The 20,587-nt window shown below is 44.1% G+C and overlaps 1 protein-coding gene across 8 annotated transcripts in view; it reads left to right on the forward strand.

Moving 5' to 3' along the window:
• Positions 1-20,587, forward strand: part of LOC134337121 (rap1 GTPase-activating protein 2-like) — a 502,203-nt gene that overhangs the window by 458,333 nt on the left and 23,283 nt on the right. For 7 of the 8 annotated variants that reach the window (XM_063031978.1, XM_063031979.1, XM_063031983.1 and 4 more), the window contains 5 exons: positions 1,444-1,599; positions 3,767-3,838; positions 9,548-9,634; positions 10,485-10,619; positions 16,836-16,973. In XM_063031978.1, coding sequence (XP_062888048.1) covers positions 1,444-1,599; positions 3,767-3,838; positions 9,548-9,634; positions 10,485-10,619; positions 16,836-16,973 — 588 coding nt within the window. The remainder of the gene's footprint in view (positions 1-1,443; positions 1,600-3,766; positions 3,839-9,547; positions 9,635-10,484; positions 10,620-16,835; positions 16,974-20,587) is intronic. The other variant, XM_063031980.1, reaches the window with a different exon arrangement.

Below are 20,587 nucleotides of genomic sequence, written 5' to 3' on the forward strand. Positions count from 1 at the left end.
CCCCACAGCTGATGGGGCCTGGTCCTTAATAACTTATTTCCCACAGCAGGGATGTCAAAAGTCAGGGAGGAGGGGATGGCGTTGTACTTCAAGTAATTTGCAAAATTGGAAAGAAAAGCTTCTCAGAGGGTGGTTGGGGTCTGGAATTCACTGCCTGTAAGAGGAAAAACCTTCATCACATTTAAACAGGACTTAGACAAACACGTGTAGGCCTGCAGACTATTAGGGCAGATTAGGGAGGACAGCACTTTCTCAAATGGCATAGATATGATGGTTGAATGACCTTTTAAATCTCTAATTGTCCATGACTCCAAGGTATTTGTGGCCATAGTTTCTGGAATGAGGTGAAGCATTTTGTTCATGCCACCTGTCCAATCATTTCAGTTTCATCGATTCATTATGCCCTGATGTTCCATTTCCACAGACTTCGTCCTGCCAAGACTACTGCATGGGTTTTTTAATGAGAGATGAATAATACAGCCAGTGGCACAATTCCCCACAGTGATGAGACGATGGCTGCAACCACGCTCTGCAGTGGATCCCACGTCACCGCTGAACCTAACTGGTGAACAGATTGGGATTTTTGGCCTGGAGCCAGGGTGAAGAGCAATTGATAAACACTTTCCTCTCCTAAACGTCATTTGACGATTCTGGTGGAAAGTGTCCATTCGCTCACTGTGGCAACTTTCTTCAGTACAGGAGTGAAACCCGGTGTGGTTTTCTGATGCTGTAGCCCATCCTTTTCAATGTTTGATGTTCAGAAATAATCTTCTGCACATCACTGTTTTAAAGCACGGCTATTTGAGTTACTGATTGAACCAGCCTGGCCATTCTCCTCTGAGCTCTCTCATTAACAAATTGTTTTCACCCACCAAACTGCCGCTCACTGGATGATTTTTGTTTCTCACGCCATTCTCTGTAAGCTCTAGAGACCTGTGCATGAAAATCTCAGGAGTTCAGCAGTTTCTGAGATACTCAAACCAACAATCATTCCATGGTCAAAGTCACTTCGATCACATTTCTTCCCCATTCTGATGTTTGGTCTGAACAACAACTGAACCTCTTGATATGTCTGCATGTTTTTATGCATTGAGTTCCCCCCACACGACTGGCTGATTTAATATTTGTATTAACAAGCAAGTGTACCTAATAAAGTGGCCAGTGATTGTGGATTATCCTTGGGTGTAACACTCACCAGTCCTGACCAGTTTTCCATCCTCCAGAGCCTTTACACATGCCTAATATTTTCTAGGATAAGTATCTGACGTTGCCCTTCTACTCAGAATGAGTCAAAGCTTTCACAAGAGGCATGAGCTTAATAAATGGACACCACCCAAACTATCATAATAGTGACTCAGAATACTTCTCTCTCCAGTACTGACGTATGTTGCTGCTTCTTCCCAACCCTTTTGCTTGGCTAATTTTTCAGTATCTCTGTCACAGCTACAGAGGAAACGGCACATAGGGAATGACATCGTGGCACTCGTGTTCCAAGAGGAAAACACCCCTTTCGTTCCGGATATGATCGCTTCAAACTTCCTTCATGCCTACATCGTGGTACAGCTCGAGGCCTCCAGTCCAAGTGAGACAACTTATAAGGTAAACTGTACTGAAATTATTCTAATTACACGTGACAAAACAAAAATTAGACCAGACCATTCAGCTAGTGGAGCCTGGTCCACCATTCAATCAGACCAAAGTCAAAGTAAATTTACGTTTATCATCAATCTATGTGTATGTCACCACATACTACCTTGAGATTTATTTTCTTGCAGGCACTTACTGGAAAACAGAGTAGAGTTTACGAAAAAGTTCAAAGTAAATTTATTATCAAAGGACATATATATCACCATGTATAACTCTGAGATTCGTTTTCTTCTGGGCATATTCAATAAACCCCTAATAGAGTAATAAACTTAATAGAATCCATTAAAGACCACACCTACAACCAGTGTGTAAAAGGCAATAAATTCTGCAAGTTAGATTAGATTAGATTAGATTATGTGAACACTCAGTCCTCTTTTATTGTCATTTAGAAATGCATACATGCATTAAGAAATGATACAATGTTTCTCCGGCGTGATATCACAGAAAACAAGACAGATCAAAGACTAACACTGACAGAACCACATAATTATAACATATAGTTACAGCAGTGCAAAGCAATACCATAATTTGATAAAGAACAGACCATAGGCACAGTAAAAAAAAGTCTCAAAGTCCCGAGTCGATCGACTCCCGAGTCCCCGATAGCAGGCGGCAAAAGGGAGAAACTCCCTGCCATAAACCTCCAGGCACCATCAACTTGCCGATACCTTGGAAGCAGCCGACCCTGAGTCCATCCATCCGAAAGCTCCGAGCTTCCAACCAGCATCTCCGATACAGCCCCCCGAGCGCATTCCTCTGCCGAGCGCCTTCGACCTCTCCCCGGCCGCTGAAACACGCAAAGCCGAGGATTTCCAGGCCTTCAGCTCCGGAGAGTCCGGTTACCACACAGTAGCAGCGGCAGCGAAGCAGGCATTTCAGAAGTTTTCCAGATGTTCCGCTGTGCTCTCACGTCTCTCTCCATCAAATCACAATTGTGCACAGTCCCCTACTTGACAGATAACAGATATTCATCACCGAAATGGCTGTGCGCGCTGTCGTCGCGCCGCCATCTTCTCCCCCCTCCCGGGAGGAAATACAAAATACGAAAAGAAAGAAGAAATAATAATAATAATAAATAAATAAGCAATAAATATTGAGAACATGAAATGAAGAGTCCTTGAAAGTGAGTTATCAGTTGTGGGAACGTTTCAGTGATAGGGCAAGTGAAGTTGAGTGAAGTGATCCCCTTTGGTTTGAGAGCCTGGTTGTTGAGGGGTAATAAGTATTCATGAACCTGGTGGTGTGGGTCTTGAGGCTCCCGTACCTGATGGCAACAGAGAGTACGTCCTGGGTGGTGGGGGTCCCTGATGATGGATGTTGCTTTCCTGTGACAACGTTTCATGTTGATGACTCAATGGTGGGGGTGGAGCTTTACCTGTGATGGACTGGGCATATCCACTACTTTTTGTTGGAATTTTCCATTAAAGGGCATTGGTGTTTCCATAGCAGGCTGTGACGCAGTCAGCCAATACACTCTCCACTACCCATCTATAGAAGTTTGTCAGAGTTTTGAATGTCATGCTAAATCTTCTTAGACTCCAAAGGAAGTAGAGGTGCTGCTGTGCTTTCTTCACTTGCATGTTAGGCCCAGGACTATACACAAATAAAACAATACATAAACTAAGACTGACGAGCAACCATTGTGCAAATAAATAAATAATACTGAGAATATATGTCGTAGGGTCCTTGAAAACTGAGTCTGTAGATTGTGGAATCAGTTCAGAGTTGAGGTGAGTTATCCACACCTGATCCTTAACCTCAGTGACCCCACAGCCCACTCAAGTTGAGAATGGAGTAAAGAAATTTCTCCTCAAGCTTGTCCTAAATGACTGACTGCTTATCCTGTGACAGCACCACCTACGTCTGTGGGTCTAGGGTTGACATGGCCGGTAACCTCGTCCATCTGTAGGGAGTGAAGGAGATGAGAAGGTTGCTTATTGTTAGGTTCCTTCTACAGATGATCAGCAGCACATTGCATATTTTTCCTGTTACTCTTCCCAACAGAAGTTACAGTAGGTGTGATCTTGACTGAACTGATGTTTGGATAACAGCCATCTCAATCTCGTGGGCTTAGATTCATTCAGAAAGCACTCATGATAATCATCTTAACTCTTGCCAGGTTTCAGTAACCGCTCGTGAGGGCGTTCGTCACTTTGGCCCTCTACTGCCAAGCCCTCCAGTGTTTAAGAAGGTAAGACACGTAATGTATTTGTAATTCAGAATCAGAATCAGATTTATTATCACCAGCACGTGACGTGAAATTTGTTAACTTAGCAGCAGCAGTTCAATGCAATATATAATATAGAAAAAGAATAATAATTGAAATAAAATAGCAACAATAATAAGTAAATCAATTACAGTATACATATATTGAATAGATTAAAAGAACATGCAAAAAACAGAAATACTGTGTATTAAAAAAAGTGAGGCAGTGTCCAAAGGTTCAATGTCCATTTAGGAATTGGATGGCAGAAGGGAAGAAGCTGTTCCTGAATCGCTGAGTGTGTGGCTTCAGGCTTCTGTACCTCCTACCTGATGGTAACAGAAAAGGGCATGCCCTGGGTGCTGGAGGTCCTTAATGATGGACGCTGCCTTTCTGAGACACCACTCCCTGAAGATGTCCTGGGTACTTTGTAGGCTAGTACCCAAGATGGAGCTGACTAGATTTACAACCCTCTGCAGCTTCTTTCGGTCCTGTGCAGTAGCCTCCCCATACCAGACAGCAATACAGTCTGTCAGAGTACTCTCCACGGTACATCTATAGAAGTTTTTGAGGTTATTTGTTGACGTGCCAAATCTCTTTGAACTCCTAATGAAGTATAGCTGCTGTCTTATCTCCTTTATAACTACATCAATATGCTGGGACCAGGTTTGATCTTCAAAGTTCTTGACACCCAGGAACTTGAAGCTGCGTATTGTGTAAGTGCGGGATAAACATCCTTTACTTAACACAGCCTTTACCTTGCACAAAGGACCAATGAGTTCTCGGGGACAACTGTTCCTAACGGCATTGGAAACAAAGTAAAGCATGGAGAGAATTTGTGAGCCCATATCTGGCATACTGTGTACAGTACTGACTTTCTGATTTAAGGAAAAGTGTTAAGGCATTGGAAGTAGTTTAGCAACCTTTACCAGACTGCTTATGGAATGTGCAGATTGTGGTTGGATAAGACAATTCCCTTTCTGGCTTCTTCCCCCTTCTTTTGCAGTCCTGATAAAGGGTCTCGGCCCGAAACGTCAAATTCCTACAAAGATGCTGCCTGACGTGCTGAGTTCTTCCAACATTTTTGTGTGTGTCACTAAGGTAGACTTGTACCTATTGGGCAGTGTTCTCCTGGAGAATGTGCAGATATTTTTAGTAAGTTAGCTAGCACACGACCTTGGAGTAAGTTCAACATCTTGTCCTTGGATGTTGCGTGGATATTCATGTATGTTTTGCTTGGTCTGGGTTTCCAGGCAGAATTCTTCAGTACCGTGAGTTTGCAAAGTGAAGCATACCAGACTGATTATGCAGCAATGAGCTCCAACGGTTATGTGCATATTATAAACTAATATTTTCATGTATATGATGAACCCCTTTCTTTATTTTGTATTATATAGTATCATTGTGTTTGTTATAGTTTAAAACAGTTTGTCAATACAATTGTAATTTAAGTTTATACTGGTGTGAGGTTAATTATTGCTTCCTGATGAACAGTAAATTTGCATGGGTGTGTCAGTGTTCAGACAAGTAACAGTCCTACTGTCCCTTAAAGGGACATTCAAACTTTTATGTTTGTGCTTACCCGAAACAAATTTACCCCAGACACGTTTATTTATTGGAAATGTCCTTGTCATTGTCATTCCTATGCATTGGAGAGTTATGTTGCTGTTAGCTTGTATTCACCTGGGGTGAGAGGGTTACACCTGATTTCATACTTAACCTGGTTTCGAAGTTTGATTTACGGGTACTTAGAGATTTTACAACCAATGAATGCCCCACTGATGTCCCTAGTACCTACAATTGTTAATCTGCTGGTTTTATTATGGTACAGTGGTCGTGTACCATTCCAGTTGCAAGCAGTACTGCACACTTTTCATTAATGACATTACTTACTTTCTGCTTTGCCACTGACAATGAAGGTCTTCCATTTCTGGCAGTGTTCAGGGCTTCCTTTTGGTTTTCGCTACTGTCAGTCTTGCAAGTCCCGGGTGGAGACTCAGGAATACCATTGCACTCAGATGTAGAAAAATTCTTCATTGCTGTTTCCGTAGCAATTTTGTCTTACCTGTCAGGGTTGTTAGCCCTGAGCTGAACCCCCAAACCTGGAGGATCGGTGGACCACTCTAAGTCTGGCCTCTACCCTTTGACCTGTTTGGCATGGGTGACCCTACCAAGAGCCAAAGCATGAAGCCCTAACTCCAGCCGGCAAAGCTCTCTGGTCATTGAGGCATTCAAACCTCCAAACCCACTGACAAGGTTGTGGTCCTCTTGGAGGGTTAATGAATGTTAATAGCTGGTTTCTCTTTCTTGTGCCTGTGGGGAGATCATCTGATCTCTTGTTTCCTTAGTGTAGCAATGGGAAATGATTGGGCATATTCTAAAAGCAAAAATATTGTAGATGCTAGAATCTAAAATCAAAACAAAAATGCTAGAAATACTCAGCAGGTCAGGCAGCAGCAAAAGAGAAAGAAAAAGAGATTTAAAGTATCAGTTCAATGATCTTTCATTGGAACTGAGTAAAGTTAAAAATCAAACATTTTAAGTTGAAGAGAAGGGAAGGGCAGGGAGAACAATGGGAATATCTGTGAAAGGATGGAGACGAAGAGAAACGCCATTGATGCTGCTTGAGAGAAGATGGTGAAATCTTGTTAATCCCAGCCAATCCATCCGGTGGATGTATAAATAGGAGATAATAGAGGATATAGGAAAGAAAGGAGAGCAGGAAAGATCATGTAACAAGTCTGTGAAACCATAAGACCTAGGAGCAGAATAAGGCCCTTTCGCCCATTGAGTCTCCTCGCCCATTCCATCATGGCTGATTTATTAGCCTTCTCAAGCCCATTCTCCTGCCTCCTCCCCATCGTCTTTGACGCCTTTACAAATCGGAACCCACCACCCTCCGCTTGCAAAATACCGATTGTCTTGGTTCCACAGTCACCTGTGATCAAGAACTCTACGGATTCACCGCCCTATTGCTAAAGAAATTCCTCCTCATTTGGGTGTGAGGAGTGCAACTCCACAGGTAATGGAAATCTGAATTTACAGAGCATGCTGGAATTACCCCGAAGACCAAACAGCATCTGTGGAGAGAAAGAAGCTGAGTTGGCCATCCATCACCTCTCGTGACACAACTAGGTTATCTGATATTGCAGAACCCAATCCTGAGGGCAGTAATGTGTCCAGTGAAAAGATGAGAAGCTGTTCCTTGAGTTAACATTGGGCTTTATTAGAACAGTATAATAGGCCAAGGGCAGTGATGTCAGAGTGGGGAAGCAGAGAAGAATTAAAGTGACAGACAACTGGAAGCTCAGAGCTGCCCTTGTGGACTGGATGGAGGTGTTTGACAAAATGTCTATTCAATCTAAGGGTTGTTTCTCCAGCACAGAAGAGATCATGTAACAAATACCAAATGCAGGATATTAACCTGGAAGAGTCGGAATCAGAATCGGGTTTAATATCACAAGCATATGTTGTGAAATTTGTTAACTTCACGGCAGCAGTACAAGAAAATACATGATAAATAAATATAGAGAAAAACTGAATTATATTAAGTATATATCTATCTATTAAATAGTTATGTTGAAATAGGTAGTGCAAAAAAAACAAAAATAACAAGTAGTGAGGCAGTGTTCATGGGTTCAATGTCCATTTTGAAATCAGATGGCAGAGGGAAAGAAGCTGTTCCTGAATTGCTGAGTGTGTGCCTTCAGGCTTCTGTACTTCCTTCCTGATGGTAACAGTGTGAAGAGGGCGTGTCCTGGGTGGTGGGGATCCTTAATGATGGACGCTTCCTTCCTAAGGCACCACTCCTTGAAATGTCTTGGATACTATGGAGGGTGGTGCCCATGATGAAGCTGACTAATTTTACAAGTTTCTGCAACTTGCTTTGATCCTGTGCAGTAACACCCTCCCCGCCAGCCAGTCAGAATGCTCTCCATGGTACAATTGTAGAGGTTTTTGAGTTCACCAACTAAATCTCCTCAAACTCCTAATGAAATATAGCTGCTGTCTTTCCTTCTTTATAGCTGCATCAATATGTTGTGTCCAGGTTAGGTCCTCAGAGATATTGACACCCAGGAACTCGAAATTGCTCACTCTCTCCATTTCTGATCCCTCTATGAGAATTGGTCTGTGTTCTCTCATCTTACCCTTTCTGAAGTCCACAATCAGCTTTTTGGTCTTATTGACGTAGAATGCAAGGTTGTTGCTGTAACACCACTCAACTAGCTGGTATATCTCGCTCCTGTCACAAACAAGAGAAAATCTGCAGATGCTGGGAAATCCAAGCAACACACACAAAATGCTGGAGGAACTCAGCAGGCCAGACAGTATCTAGGAAAAGAGTACAGTCGACGTTTTGGGCTGAAACCATTCGGCAGGACACTTCCAGCCGGAAACATCAACTGTACTCTTTCCCCAAATGCTGCCTGGTCTGCTGAGTTCCTCCAGTATTTTGTATGTGTATCTTGCTCCTGTATGCTCTTTTGCACCACCTGAAATTCTGCCAACAATGGTTGTATCATCAGCAAATTTATAGATGGCATTTGAGCTATGTCTAGCCACACAGTCATGGGTGTAGAGAGAGTAGAGCAGTGGGCCAAGCACACACCTCTGTGCTGTGCCAGTGTTGATTGTCAACGAGGTAGAGATGTCATTACCAATCCGCGCAGATTGTGGTCTTCCAGTCATGAAGTCGAGGATCCAGTTGCAGAGGGAGGTACAGAGGCCCAGGTTCTGTAGCTTTTCAATCAGGACAGTAGGAATGATGGTGTTAAATGCTGAGCTGTAGTCAATAAACAAAATCTTGACCATTCACATTGTCCAGGTGATCCAAGGGCATTTGGAGAGCTATGAACATCACATCTGCTGCAGGCCAATTGTAGACGAGGTGGCATGGCAGTGTAACACTATTAAAACACCTGCGAGCCGGGTTCAATTCCCGCTGCTGTCTGTAAGGCATTTGTACGCTCTCCCTGTGACAGCATGGGTTTCCTCCAGGTGTTCCGGTTTCCTCCCACAGTCCAAAGACATATGGATTAGTAAGTTACACACATAAAAGTTGCTGGTGAACGCAGCAGGCCAGGCAGCATCTCTAGGAAGAGGTGCAGTCGACGTTTCAGGCCAAGACCCTTCGTCAGGACTAACTGAAGGAAGAGTGAGTAAGGGATTTGAAAGTTGGAGGGGGGAGGGGGAGATCCAAAAGGACTCCCCTCCCCCTCCTGTCTTCTCCTATCATTTTGGATCTCCCCCTCCCCCCTCCAACTTTCAAATCCCTTACTCACTCTTCCTTCAGTTAGTCCTGACGAAGGGTCTCGGTCTGAAACGTCGACTGCACCTCTTCCTAGAGATGCTGCCTGGCCTGCTGCATTCACCAGCAACTTTTATGTGTGTTGCTTGAATTTCCAGCATCTGCAGAACTCCTGTTGTTTGGATTAGTAAGTTAATTGGTCGTGTGTGATTGGGCCAGAAGCACCTGTTACTGTGCTAAATAAAGTGAATTGTCGCTTCACCTGGATGAAGTCTGTGTCTCTGCAGGTGGCAGGGCGGGAGGAGTTAGACGGGTAGGTGGTATATCACTTGTGGCTGCAGGGGAAGACGATGGAGATGGGGATCTGTAGAGGCAATGGTTCCTTCAGAATGCTGGATGACTTCACTTAGAAACTAAGCCCCTGAATGTCCCCACTTTTTTATGCCCAGGGCCCTGAGTTCAGAGAGTTCCTTCTCACGAAGCTCATCAACGCGGAGTCGGCCTGCTACAAGTCCGAGAAGTTTGCAAAGCTGGAGGTAAGGAAGCACATTCATGGACCAAAGTGCAAAAATGCTCGAGATTCCTTTCACAGCCACACCCCGCTGCCTCAGGTCAAGAGGCAAATCGAGCTGGCGCCTCGCAACTCCTGCAGATCTGGTTTGATCCCGACTTCCAGGACTGTCCGTGTGGAGCCTGCACCTTCTCCCGCGAGACATCAGTGTCCTTCCATTCCCCACAGGCACGTTGGTAAATTGTCCCTAATGTGTAGATGGGTGTACCAATCAGGGTGGAGCTGATGGGCAGGTGAGAGGTAGAGTTTCAGGGAAATAGGTGTGCAATGGGACTGATGAGAGCTAGCATAGACTTGATGGGCCCAATGACCTCCTCTGTCTAAGAAAATAAATACGAGAAACAGCAATCTTATTAAATGAACAAGTAGAATACAACATGGGGCCCTTCGGCCAACTATGTTGTTTTAACCGAGGCTAAGCTACCCCACAATTAATCTAGCCCTTCCCTTGTTGTGTAAAGTAAACTGTTTCCTGTGTAATAATGTGTACCTTCTGGTATGTCTCATGAATGCATGGGTTGCTGGAGCTTTGTGCTCACTGTACAATGAAATAATTCTGCATTACGAACCACAAATGCTGGAGGAATTCAGTGGGTCAGGCAGTATCAATGGAGAGGAATAAATGGTCGATGTTCTCAGTCCTGATGAAGGGTCTCAACCTGAAACATCGACTCTTTATTCCTCTCCAAAAGTGCTGCCTGACCTGCTGAGTTCCTCCAGCATTTTGTGCGTGTGTTGCTCTGGATTTCCAGCATCTGCAGAATCGCTTGTGCTCATTCGTTACGAACCGTATATTTTTTGACCCTGCTACTCAGAACCGCACCCGGGCAGCATTGCTGGACAACCTGTACGAGGATCTTCACAACCAGTCACAGGCCATGTTGGGACTGGGCTCTGATGAAGAGAAGATGGAAAATGACACTCACGGAGGATTCCTGGAGTCTTTCAAGGTAAAGCCCATTTTTAACCATAAATGCTTCATCAGAGGCACACTTACCACAGTCAGTAGTTCCGTCCCTCAAACCTTCTTCCTCAGCGTGAACTGGCCTCTGTATGCGTTCCATTTTGAACACAGTACAACAAAGGAACAGGCCCTTAGGCCCAACCATGTCTGTACTGATCATGAACCTGATCCCAACTGATCTGATCTGCCTGCCCGTGGTCTATATCCCTGCATTCCTCGTCTGTTCGTATGCCTGTTTAACATTGCTATAGTATCTACTTACACATCTTCCCCTGACAGTGCATTCCAGGCACTCATTATTCTCATCTATGTGGAAATTCAAAATTGCCACACACACCACTTATTAACTTAACTCCTCTCAACTTAAATCTAATCCACCAGGTATTTGGCGTTTCCAGCCTGAGAAAAGTCTCTGCCTATTTACCCCTTCTATGCCAGGCCACACCTCAGCCAAGAAGCTACAGAAAAAAAAATCACACAAATTTGCCCAATCCCACTTTATAGTCAATCTCTCAAATCCAAGAAACGTTCTGGCGAATGTCTCTACACCATCTCCAAATCCGCCATATCCCTTCTGTAGTGGAGTGACACATTACTCCGACTGTGGTCGAACCAAGGTTATATACCGCTGCAACATGACTTCCCAACTCCCACCAATGAAGGCAGGAATGCCATGAGCCTTCTTACCACCCTGTATACTCATGTTGCCACTTACCGTGAGTAATGGGCTTGCATTTATTCTCTTTAGTTTTATGTCTAATAAAACAATAATGATTTCAACCTTGAAAAATTATACAGTAACAAATATCAATGCCAGGTGGAGGAAAAAGATGCCAGATTTCCCCTCCCTGTGCTTTCTCAATAAGTGGATACTCTCTAATTCTGAGATTATGCTTCCAGATTCCAATTCCTCTCCCGTTCCCACGAGAGAAAATAGCTGTGAACCACCCTCACTGTTGAAATCTTGTTATCATCTTTAAATCAGCCCTCGAATGCTTACAGTCATAGTTCAAAGTAAATTTATTATCAAAGTACATAAATGTCACCATACCTGAGATTCATTTGCGGTCAATACAAAGAAATACAATAGAATCAATGAAAATCAAAGACGGAGAAACAACCAAAATGCAATGGACAATAAATTGTGCAAATAGAAAAAGAAAAAGTAAAATAAATAAATAAATAAATATTGGAAGTGAGTTGTAGAGTCCTTGAAAGTGAGTCCAATGAATAGAAACCAGGGTTGTCGAGGTGAATCTCTTTCAACCTTTGAAAACCAATTTTTACAATTTTGTTCTCTATCATAAAAAGCAAGCGAGAGATTTATCAAGCAACACACGTCAAAATTGCTGGTGAACGCAGCAGGCCAGGCAGCATCTCTAGGAAGAGGTACAGTCGACGTTTCGGGCCGAGACCCTTCGTCAGGACTAACTGAAGGAAGAGCTAGTAAGAGATTTGAAAGTGGGAGAGAGAGGGGGAGATCCAAATTGATAGGAGAAGACAGGAGGGGGAAGGATGGAGCCAAGAGCTGGACAGGTCTACTTTGTTACCACTAAATGTGTGTGTGTAAGCATCAGCTGACAGTGGTAGTCACTTTCCATAGACCTTGCTGAAACAGAATGTGGAATTTAACACTCTCCCTAGCACACAGTATTAACAAGCGAAACGTACCTCATGTACCTAATAAAGTGGCCACTGAGTGTATGTTTGTGATCTTCTGCTGCTGTAGCCCATCCACTTCAAGACTCGATGTTTTGTGCATTCAGAGATGCTCTTCTGCACACCACTGTTGTAATGTGTGGTTATTTGAGTTACTGTCGCCTTCATGACAGCTTGAACCAGTCTGGCCATTCTCCTCTGACCTCTCTCATTAACAAGACATTTTCACCCACAAAACTGCTGCTCACTGGTATTTTGTTTTTTGCACCATTCTCTGTAACCTCTAGAGACTGCTGAAATCCCGGGAGATCAGCAGTTTCTGAGATACTCAAACCACCCTGACTGGCACCCACAATCATTCTATGGTCGAAGTCACTTAGATCACATTTCTTCCCCATTCTGATGTTTGTTCTGAACAACAACTGAACCACTTGACCTTGTCTGCATGCTTTTATGCACTGAGTTGCAGCCACTTATGTAGATATTTGCATTAATGTACAAGTGGCCACTGAGTGTGGATAGGGTGAATGCACACAGTCTTTTCCCCAGGGCTGGGGAATCAAAAATAAGAAGAGGGTAGGTTTAAGGTTAGAGGAAAGATTTAGTAGGAACTTGAAAGGGAATGTTTTTACACTGAGGATGGTACGTATGTGGAACACGCTACCAGAGAACATGAGTGAGGTGGGTACAATAGCACATTTCAAAGGCCAGGTACATTGGGTAGGAAAGATTTATAAGGTTATGGACAAATGTGGGTCAATGGGACTGGTTTGGCCATTGAGTAGATTTTTCCTCTAGGATGCAGGCAGATAAAAAAGTTTGATTAAAATATTTCAGCGTGTGCAAATTGCATCCTCGGGCCTGTAGCTGGTAAATCGCTGCACAACAATGACCCCATGGAATGCAGTTTTCTGACATTTAGTCATTTGCAGCGCCACCTCCAGACTTTTATCCTTGAAGCAGAACCAATGCCACAATGAACGTTCAGTCACAGACTTTAACTTCATCTGCTGCAGCATTTGGATGGCGGTTTCAGAGTGCTAGCTGAGCCCTCAATGAATTCCTTTGAATTTGTTTAAACCCTTGACGGCTTTTCTTCACAGAGCGAGAGGGTTTTAGCAAGTGAAAGGTGAAGGATGAAATATAAACAGTGTTGATGAAAGCTCTTGTAACGATTAAAGTAAAATATTTTTCAAAATCTGAAGCCCTGTCATCCTGAAAGAGTGCACCACTGCAGATGGGGAGTGGAGACCAGCACTTCACTCATAAACACTTTGATGGGGTTTTTGTGGGCATGAAGAAGAATCATATGGGATGAACCTAGATCACCATGGTTATGTGTAACAACAAAAAGGGGTGCAGCTTCTAAGTGGGTAGGGAACAGTGGCACTGTAACTCAAGGGAGATCTATCAGTTCACAGATCAAAAGATCAAGAGAATAGTTGAAATGGATTGATATTTGTGAAAATGGGTTTGTGCTGTCAGGCAGATCCGTCTGTGGTGGCCAGTGCTATCATGTTTGCTGTTGTGCGCTGGGGCAGCAGGCTGAAGGGAGCAGACACCAACAGGATCAACAAACTCATTCGTAAGGCCAGTGATGTTGTGGGGATGGAACTAGACTCTCTGACGGTGGTGTCTGAAAAGAGGATGCTGTCCAAGTTGCATGCCATCTTGGACAATGTCTCCCATCCACTACATAATGTACTGGTTGGGCACAGGAGTACATTCAGCCAGAGACTCATTCCTCCGAGATGCAACACAGAGCGTCATAGGAAGTCATTCCTGCCTATGGCCATCAAACTTTACAACTCCTCCCTTGGAGGGTCAGACACCCTGAGCCAATAGGCTGGTCCTGGACTTATTTCCTGGCAAAATTTGGATATTACTATTTAATTATTTATGGTGCAACTGTAACGAAAAAACCAATTTCCCCCGGGATCAATAAAGTATGACTATGACTATGACTACTATGACTATATATGCAGATTTTATGGGGTTGTGGTCCTGTGCACCCATTAACCCACCCCACCACTGCTACGTGTACATTACCAGCATCACTTTATGTACCTACCATCAGAGTCCACTCGCTCTTCCGCAACGTCCACTCCTGCCTCTGCGGCGCTGAGACGGTCAGCGTGCTCCAGCTGCTATGTGCTTTGAGTCTGCTAGCTTCGCCACAACTAGCCCTGCTGTATGATCAACTGAGACCGAGGCTGTGGGCCTCCTGGCTGCTCCAGCTCCGGGTCTATGGCCTCAATTTGGGTCCGAATGCTGTTTGCGTGATTTGTTTTTATTTTTTTTCTTTCTCTTGCATTGGGTCTTGGTCGTGTTCTTTCAGGTGTCTTGCTCTGTGGCTATCTGTAAGCAGATGAATCTCAAGGGTATATAACTTATACATACTTTGATTAAAAAACTACTTTGAATCTTTTAACAGTTACTTGTACGTTGTGTTTTATATTATGTTTATATTTTTATAGTTTTTTTGTTTTATTGTGTTCTTTATGCTTGTTGTTGCGTGAATGAAATCACCGGAGAGAGACTACTGGTAGATACAAATCAGCTTCTTCATTCGACAAAACAAGGTACAGCAGGCATCATACGGAGACGCTTTCAGTGGAAGGGTCTGCTGGCGCAACATGGGGCTCAATATTTATTTGCTAAACACAAAGGAAAATTCCATATTTACAAAGTATAGACAATGCTTTCATTTGAAACTACATGCAAACTTCACACCTTCTGATTCGCACCCATCCCACAGATGCCAGCATCGTCTGGACTGGGATTCATAGCTTTTAGAATTCACATTGTTCCAAATTAAATCCACAATACATTATCAAGGAACAAAAGACTGGTAGCCAAAGCCATTTGCTAAGTGTAAATGACCTAAACCCAAAAATCACTCTAACAATGTTTTATGTTTTTTTTAAAATGCTGCATTGGTTCAGAGTAACAATCATTTTGTTCTCCTTTATTCCTGTGTACTGAAGAATAGCAATGAGCAATCTTAAGTCTTTACCCAGTGGGTTGTAAATCCTGAGGATTTTCTACCCAGAAAGCAGAGGATACTCAGCTGGTTGGTGTGTTCCAAAGTCAACGGGGAATCGGAGTTTGTGTGACTGTGGGGTAGGAAATTGTCTTGGGGCTCGGAAGTAACCAGGATCTAATTGTATGGCGGAGCAGGAATCCGACATGTGTTGGTCCTAATCATTGCTTATGCCTTTGTAGTAGTGAAACCTTATCCCTTACTCTTAGGAGAACTACAGGACAGATACTTGACACCAGTCACATTTTGGAGGGGTTGAGCAAATTGTTAATCAAAAGGCTGGGTTTTAAAGAGGTTGCTGGGGAGATGAAGACACTTGGGAAGGAAACTCCAAAGTTTAAAAGTTAACCGGTATCTATAAGTATGGACCTGCGTAAGGAAGCAGAGATGAGAGTTGGAAAAGGTCAGTAAGTGGTCTGGCTGGTTGAGGTTGAGAGGTGACCTGATAGAGGTGTATAAGATTATGAGAGGCATTGATCGTGTGGATAGCCAGAGGCTTTTTCCAGGACTGAAGTGGCTAGCATGAGGGGGCATAGTTTTAAGGTGCTTGGAAGTTGATACAAGGGGGATGTTAGAGGTAAGTTTTTCACACAGAGAGTGGTGGGTGCGTGGAGTGCACTGCAGCGAAGGTGGTAGAGGTGGATACAATAGGGTCTTTTAAGAGACTCTTAGATGGAGCTTAGAAAAATAGAGGCCATGCAGTAGGGAAATTCTAGGCAGTTTCTAGAGTAGGTTACATGATCAGCATAACATTATGGGCCAAAATGCCTGTAATATGCTGTAGATTTTCTATGTTTTTATGTTCCTATGATGAGGTAGGAAGGGCTGAGCCACAGAATCAAAATTAAAAAAAAGATGCATTTCAAGTGCGTTCTCAGTATTATATTTTATATTTGCACAGTTGACTTCTTTTGCATGTTGGTTGTTTGCCAGTCTTTCTTTATGACTAGATTTTCATAAAATTTTATTATATTTATTTTTTCCTGTAAATGCCTGCAAGAAAATTAATCTCAACATAGCGTATAATAACATGTATGTACTTTGATAATAATTTTAATTTGAACTTTGATTTCCAGGCTGAGAGCCATGATAGGCCAGGGTGCCTGGGGATGGTGGGGGAACAGGACAATGTAGGCTTGGACAGAGGCAGCAGAATTTCCAAAAGTCACCTGTATCCCAAGCTAAAGCATGCAAGCCACTTACTGACATTTCCAGCATCTGCAGATTTTCTCTTGCTTGTGATTAGAAAACGACTAACTGTGCAGCCCATCTTCTAATCAAGATCGGTGTGCTAAGAAATTTTGGGCAATAGTGTGGAGATAGACTGAACCATGAGGAGGCCTCAGATTGATATAGAGACTGGAGATGCTCAACAGATCAGGCAGCATCCACGGAGAGAGAAGCAGGGGTGGGGTTTAAGCTAAATTACCTCTCAGTGGCTGTCGTGGGACAGGAGTTGCTTGTGTACGACACAAATCCGGTTTTCTCTTTACATGATAGAGGGTAATTCGTGTCCGGAGCCACTCGATGGAGACAATGGTGACGAGCCACAAGAAGCACCACAGCGGAGGGTTGCCAGGCAGCCAGAGTGGTGGAATCCCGCACAGTGTGATGGAGATTATCAAGCACCCTCCCAATGTAAGTACACGTCACTCATTTTGAAAAAACACGCCTGGGTAAATACTTGTCTTCAGTTTTGACTCCCTTCCTGCTGACAGACCCATTCCCAGCAACATTATATGCCTGAATCATTGAATGATGCTCAGAAAGTGAGGCCATTCAATCCATTGAGACTTTCCCAGCCCTTCAAAAGGTTCCCATTTCTCCATTGCCCCGCAAATGTTGGAATAGTGTTTTCCCCAGATAGTTTCAGCCTGCTGGGCTTTTCTGCTCACCAGAAGAGAGAAGGTACACTTCAAGGTCCCGTGACAAAGTAGCTCGACAAGACTGTGAGGTAGTTTTCCCTCTGGGGAATTTCATTAGCTATTAACAATAATCAAATAAATTATTATGAATCAAAACTAGATTGAAAAATGGATATGATTTGTAATTAGATATTCTTAGCAGTGAGGAGGAACAGAGAGATGTTGGTGTCCATGACCACGCAGGTGTGGTTAAGAAGGCGTATGTGTGTTGGCCTTCAAAAGTCGGAGTATTGTGTTCAAGAGCCACAAAGGAATGTGGCAGCTCTATATAACTTTGGTTAGACCACACTTGGAGTGTTGTGTTCAGTTGTGGTCACCTCATATAGGAAGGATGTGGAATCTTTAGACCTAGAGTTTGCAGAGGAGATCTACCAGTATGCTGCCTGAATTAGTATGTTTTTTGAGCTAGGGCTTTTCACTTTGGAGTGAAGGAGGATGAGAGGTGACTTGATGAGTATGTAAAAAGTGATAAGAGGCATAGACTGAGTGAACAGCTAGAGACTTCTTCCCAGGGCAGAAATGACTAATACAAGGGGGCATAGTTTTAAGTGATTGGAAGGAAGAGTAGGGGGAATGTCAGAGGTAGGTTTCTTGCACAGAGAGTGGTTGGTGCATAGAATGCACTGCCTGGGGTGTGGTAGAGACAGAAATATGTGGGGCATTGAAGAGACTCTTAGATAGGTATACGGATGATAGAAACATGTATGAGGGAAAGGTTAGATTAACCTTAGAACAGGTTAAAAGGTTGGCATAACACCATGGGCTGAAAGGCCTATACTGTGCTGCACTGTTCTTTGTTCTAGATGTGCAGAGAAAGTAATAATGGTGTTATGTGGTTTAGTGGAGGCGATCCCAGCTTCCTCATCTGGTATTAGTGAGATCCTGCCCACCAGTGGGGAGTCTTGCACAATGATATAGTGAGACCGTGTCCACAGTATTGTGTGAAGTGATGGTCTCCATATGTGTGAAGGGGTGTACTTGTAATAGAGAGAGTGCAGCAGAAGTTTTCCTGTGATTACGGGAGGAGAGACTGAATTAACTAGGCCTGTGTTCACTAGTATTCAGAAAAGAAGAGGGAGCGGGGAACTCAGTAAAACACACAAACTTCAGACTGGGTGCAGTGAGAGAGAGTGTTTCCCAAGGCTGAAGCATCTTGAACAAAGTGCCACGATCTTAGGATACAGGGTAAACTATTCAGGACTGAGATGAGGAGAGATTTCTCCATGCAGAAGTTATTGAACTTGTGAAATTCTCTATCACAGACCAGGTTATTGAATATACTTGAGGAGGAATTAAGAGAATTTTGAGACACAAAAGGCATCTAAAGATACAGGGGTGAGTGGGAATATGATCATAAGGTAAAGGATCGGCCATGATTGATCACGAGTAACTCCACTGAAAGATTCTGGGGATAAAACAGGGAAAAATGTAGGAGAATGAATTCCTTTGTGAGGTGGCATGGACTCAATGGGCTGAATGGCCTCTTTCACTATCATAAGGAAATATGGTATAAGAGCTTGGGTTGGCCCATGCCAGCCAACCTCAGCATGATCCAGGCCAGAATGCTGTGCAAAGTGTTATAGTAACACACATCAAAGTTGCTAGTGAACGCAGCAGGCCAGGCAGCATCTCTAGGAAGAGGTACAGTCGACGTTTCAGGCCGAGACTCTTCGTCAGGACTAACTGAAGGAAAAGTTAGTAAGAGATTTGAAAGTGGGAGGGGGAGGTGAAGATCCAAAATGATAGGAGAAGACAGGAGGGGGAGAGATGGAGCCAAGAGCTGGACAGGTGATTGGCAAAAGGGATATGAGAGGATCATGGGACAGGAGGCCTAGGGAGAAAGAAAAGGGGGGGAACCCAGAGGATGGGCAAGGGGTATAGTCAGAGGGACAGAGGGAGAAAAAGGAGAGTGAGAGAAAGAATATGTGTATAAAAATAAATAACGGATGGGGTACGAGGGGGAGGTGGGGCATTAGCGGAAGTTAGAGAAGTCAATGTTCATGCCATCAGGTTGGAGGCTACCCAGAGGGAATATAAGGTGTTGTTCCTCCAACCTGAGTGTGGCTTCATCTTTACAGTAGAGGAGGCCGTGGATAGACATGTCAGAATGGGAATGGGATGTGGAATTAAAATGTGTGGCCACTGGGAGATCCTGCTTTCTCTGGCAGACAGAGCGTAGGCGTTCAGCAAAGCGGTCTCCCAGTCAGCGTCGGGTCTCGCCAATATATAGAAGGCCACATCAGGAGCACCGGCCACAGTATATCACCCCAGCCGACTCACAGGTGAAGTGTCACCTCACCTGAAGGACTGTCTGGGGCCCTGAATGGTGGTAAGGGAGGAAGTGTAAGGGCATGTGTAGCACTTGTTCTGCTTACAAGGATAAGTGCCGGGGGAAGATCGGTGGGGAGGGATGGGGGGGACGAATGGACAAGGGAGTCGCGAAGGGAGCGATCCCTGGGGAAAGCAGAGAGAGGGGGAGGGAAAAATGTGCTTAGTGGTGGGATCCCGTTGGAGGTGGCGGAAGTTATGGAGAATAATATGTTGGACCTGGAGGCTGGTGGGGTGGTAGGTGAGGACCAGGGGAACCCTATTCCTAGTGGGGTGGTGGGAGGATGGAGTGAGAGCAGATGTGCGTGAAATGGGGGAGATGCGTTTGAGAGCAGAGTTGATGGTGGAAGAAGGGAAGCCCCTTTCTTTAAAAAAAGGAGGACATCTCCCTCGTCCTGGAATGAAAAGCCAAATCCTGAGAGCAGATGTGGCGGAGACGGAGGAATTGCAAGAAGGGGATGGCATTTTTGCAAGAGACGGTGAGAAGAGGAATAGTCCAGATAGCTGTGAGAGTCAGTAGGCTTATAGTAGACATCAGTGGATAAGCTGTCTCCAGAGACAGAGACAGAAAGATCTAGAAAGGGGAGGGAGGTGTCGGAAATGGACCAGGTGAACTTGAGGGCAGGGTGAAAGTTGGAGGCAAAATTAATAAAGTCAACGAGCTCAGCATGCGCGCAGGAAGCAGTGCCAATGCAGTCGTTGATGTCGCGAAGGAAAGGTGGGGGACAGATACCAGAATAGGTACGGAACATAGATTGTTCCACAAAGCCAACAAAAAGGCAGGCATAGCTGGGACCCATACGGGTGCCCATAGCTACACCTTTAGTTTGGAGGAAGTGGGCGGAGCCAAAGGAGAAATTATTAAGAATTATTACTAATTCCGCTAGACGGAGCAGAGTGGTGGTAGAGGGGAACTGATTAGGTCTGGAATCCAAAAAGAAGCGGAGAGCTTTGAGACCTTCCTGATGGGGGATGGAAGTATATAGGGACTGGACATCC

The sequence above is a fragment of the Mobula hypostoma genome, chromosome 23 (assembly GCF_963921235.1).
Source record: "Mobula hypostoma chromosome 23, sMobHyp1.1, whole genome shotgun sequence".
NCBI classification, from domain to species: domain Eukaryota; kingdom Metazoa; phylum Chordata; class Chondrichthyes; order Myliobatiformes; family Myliobatidae; genus Mobula; species Mobula hypostoma.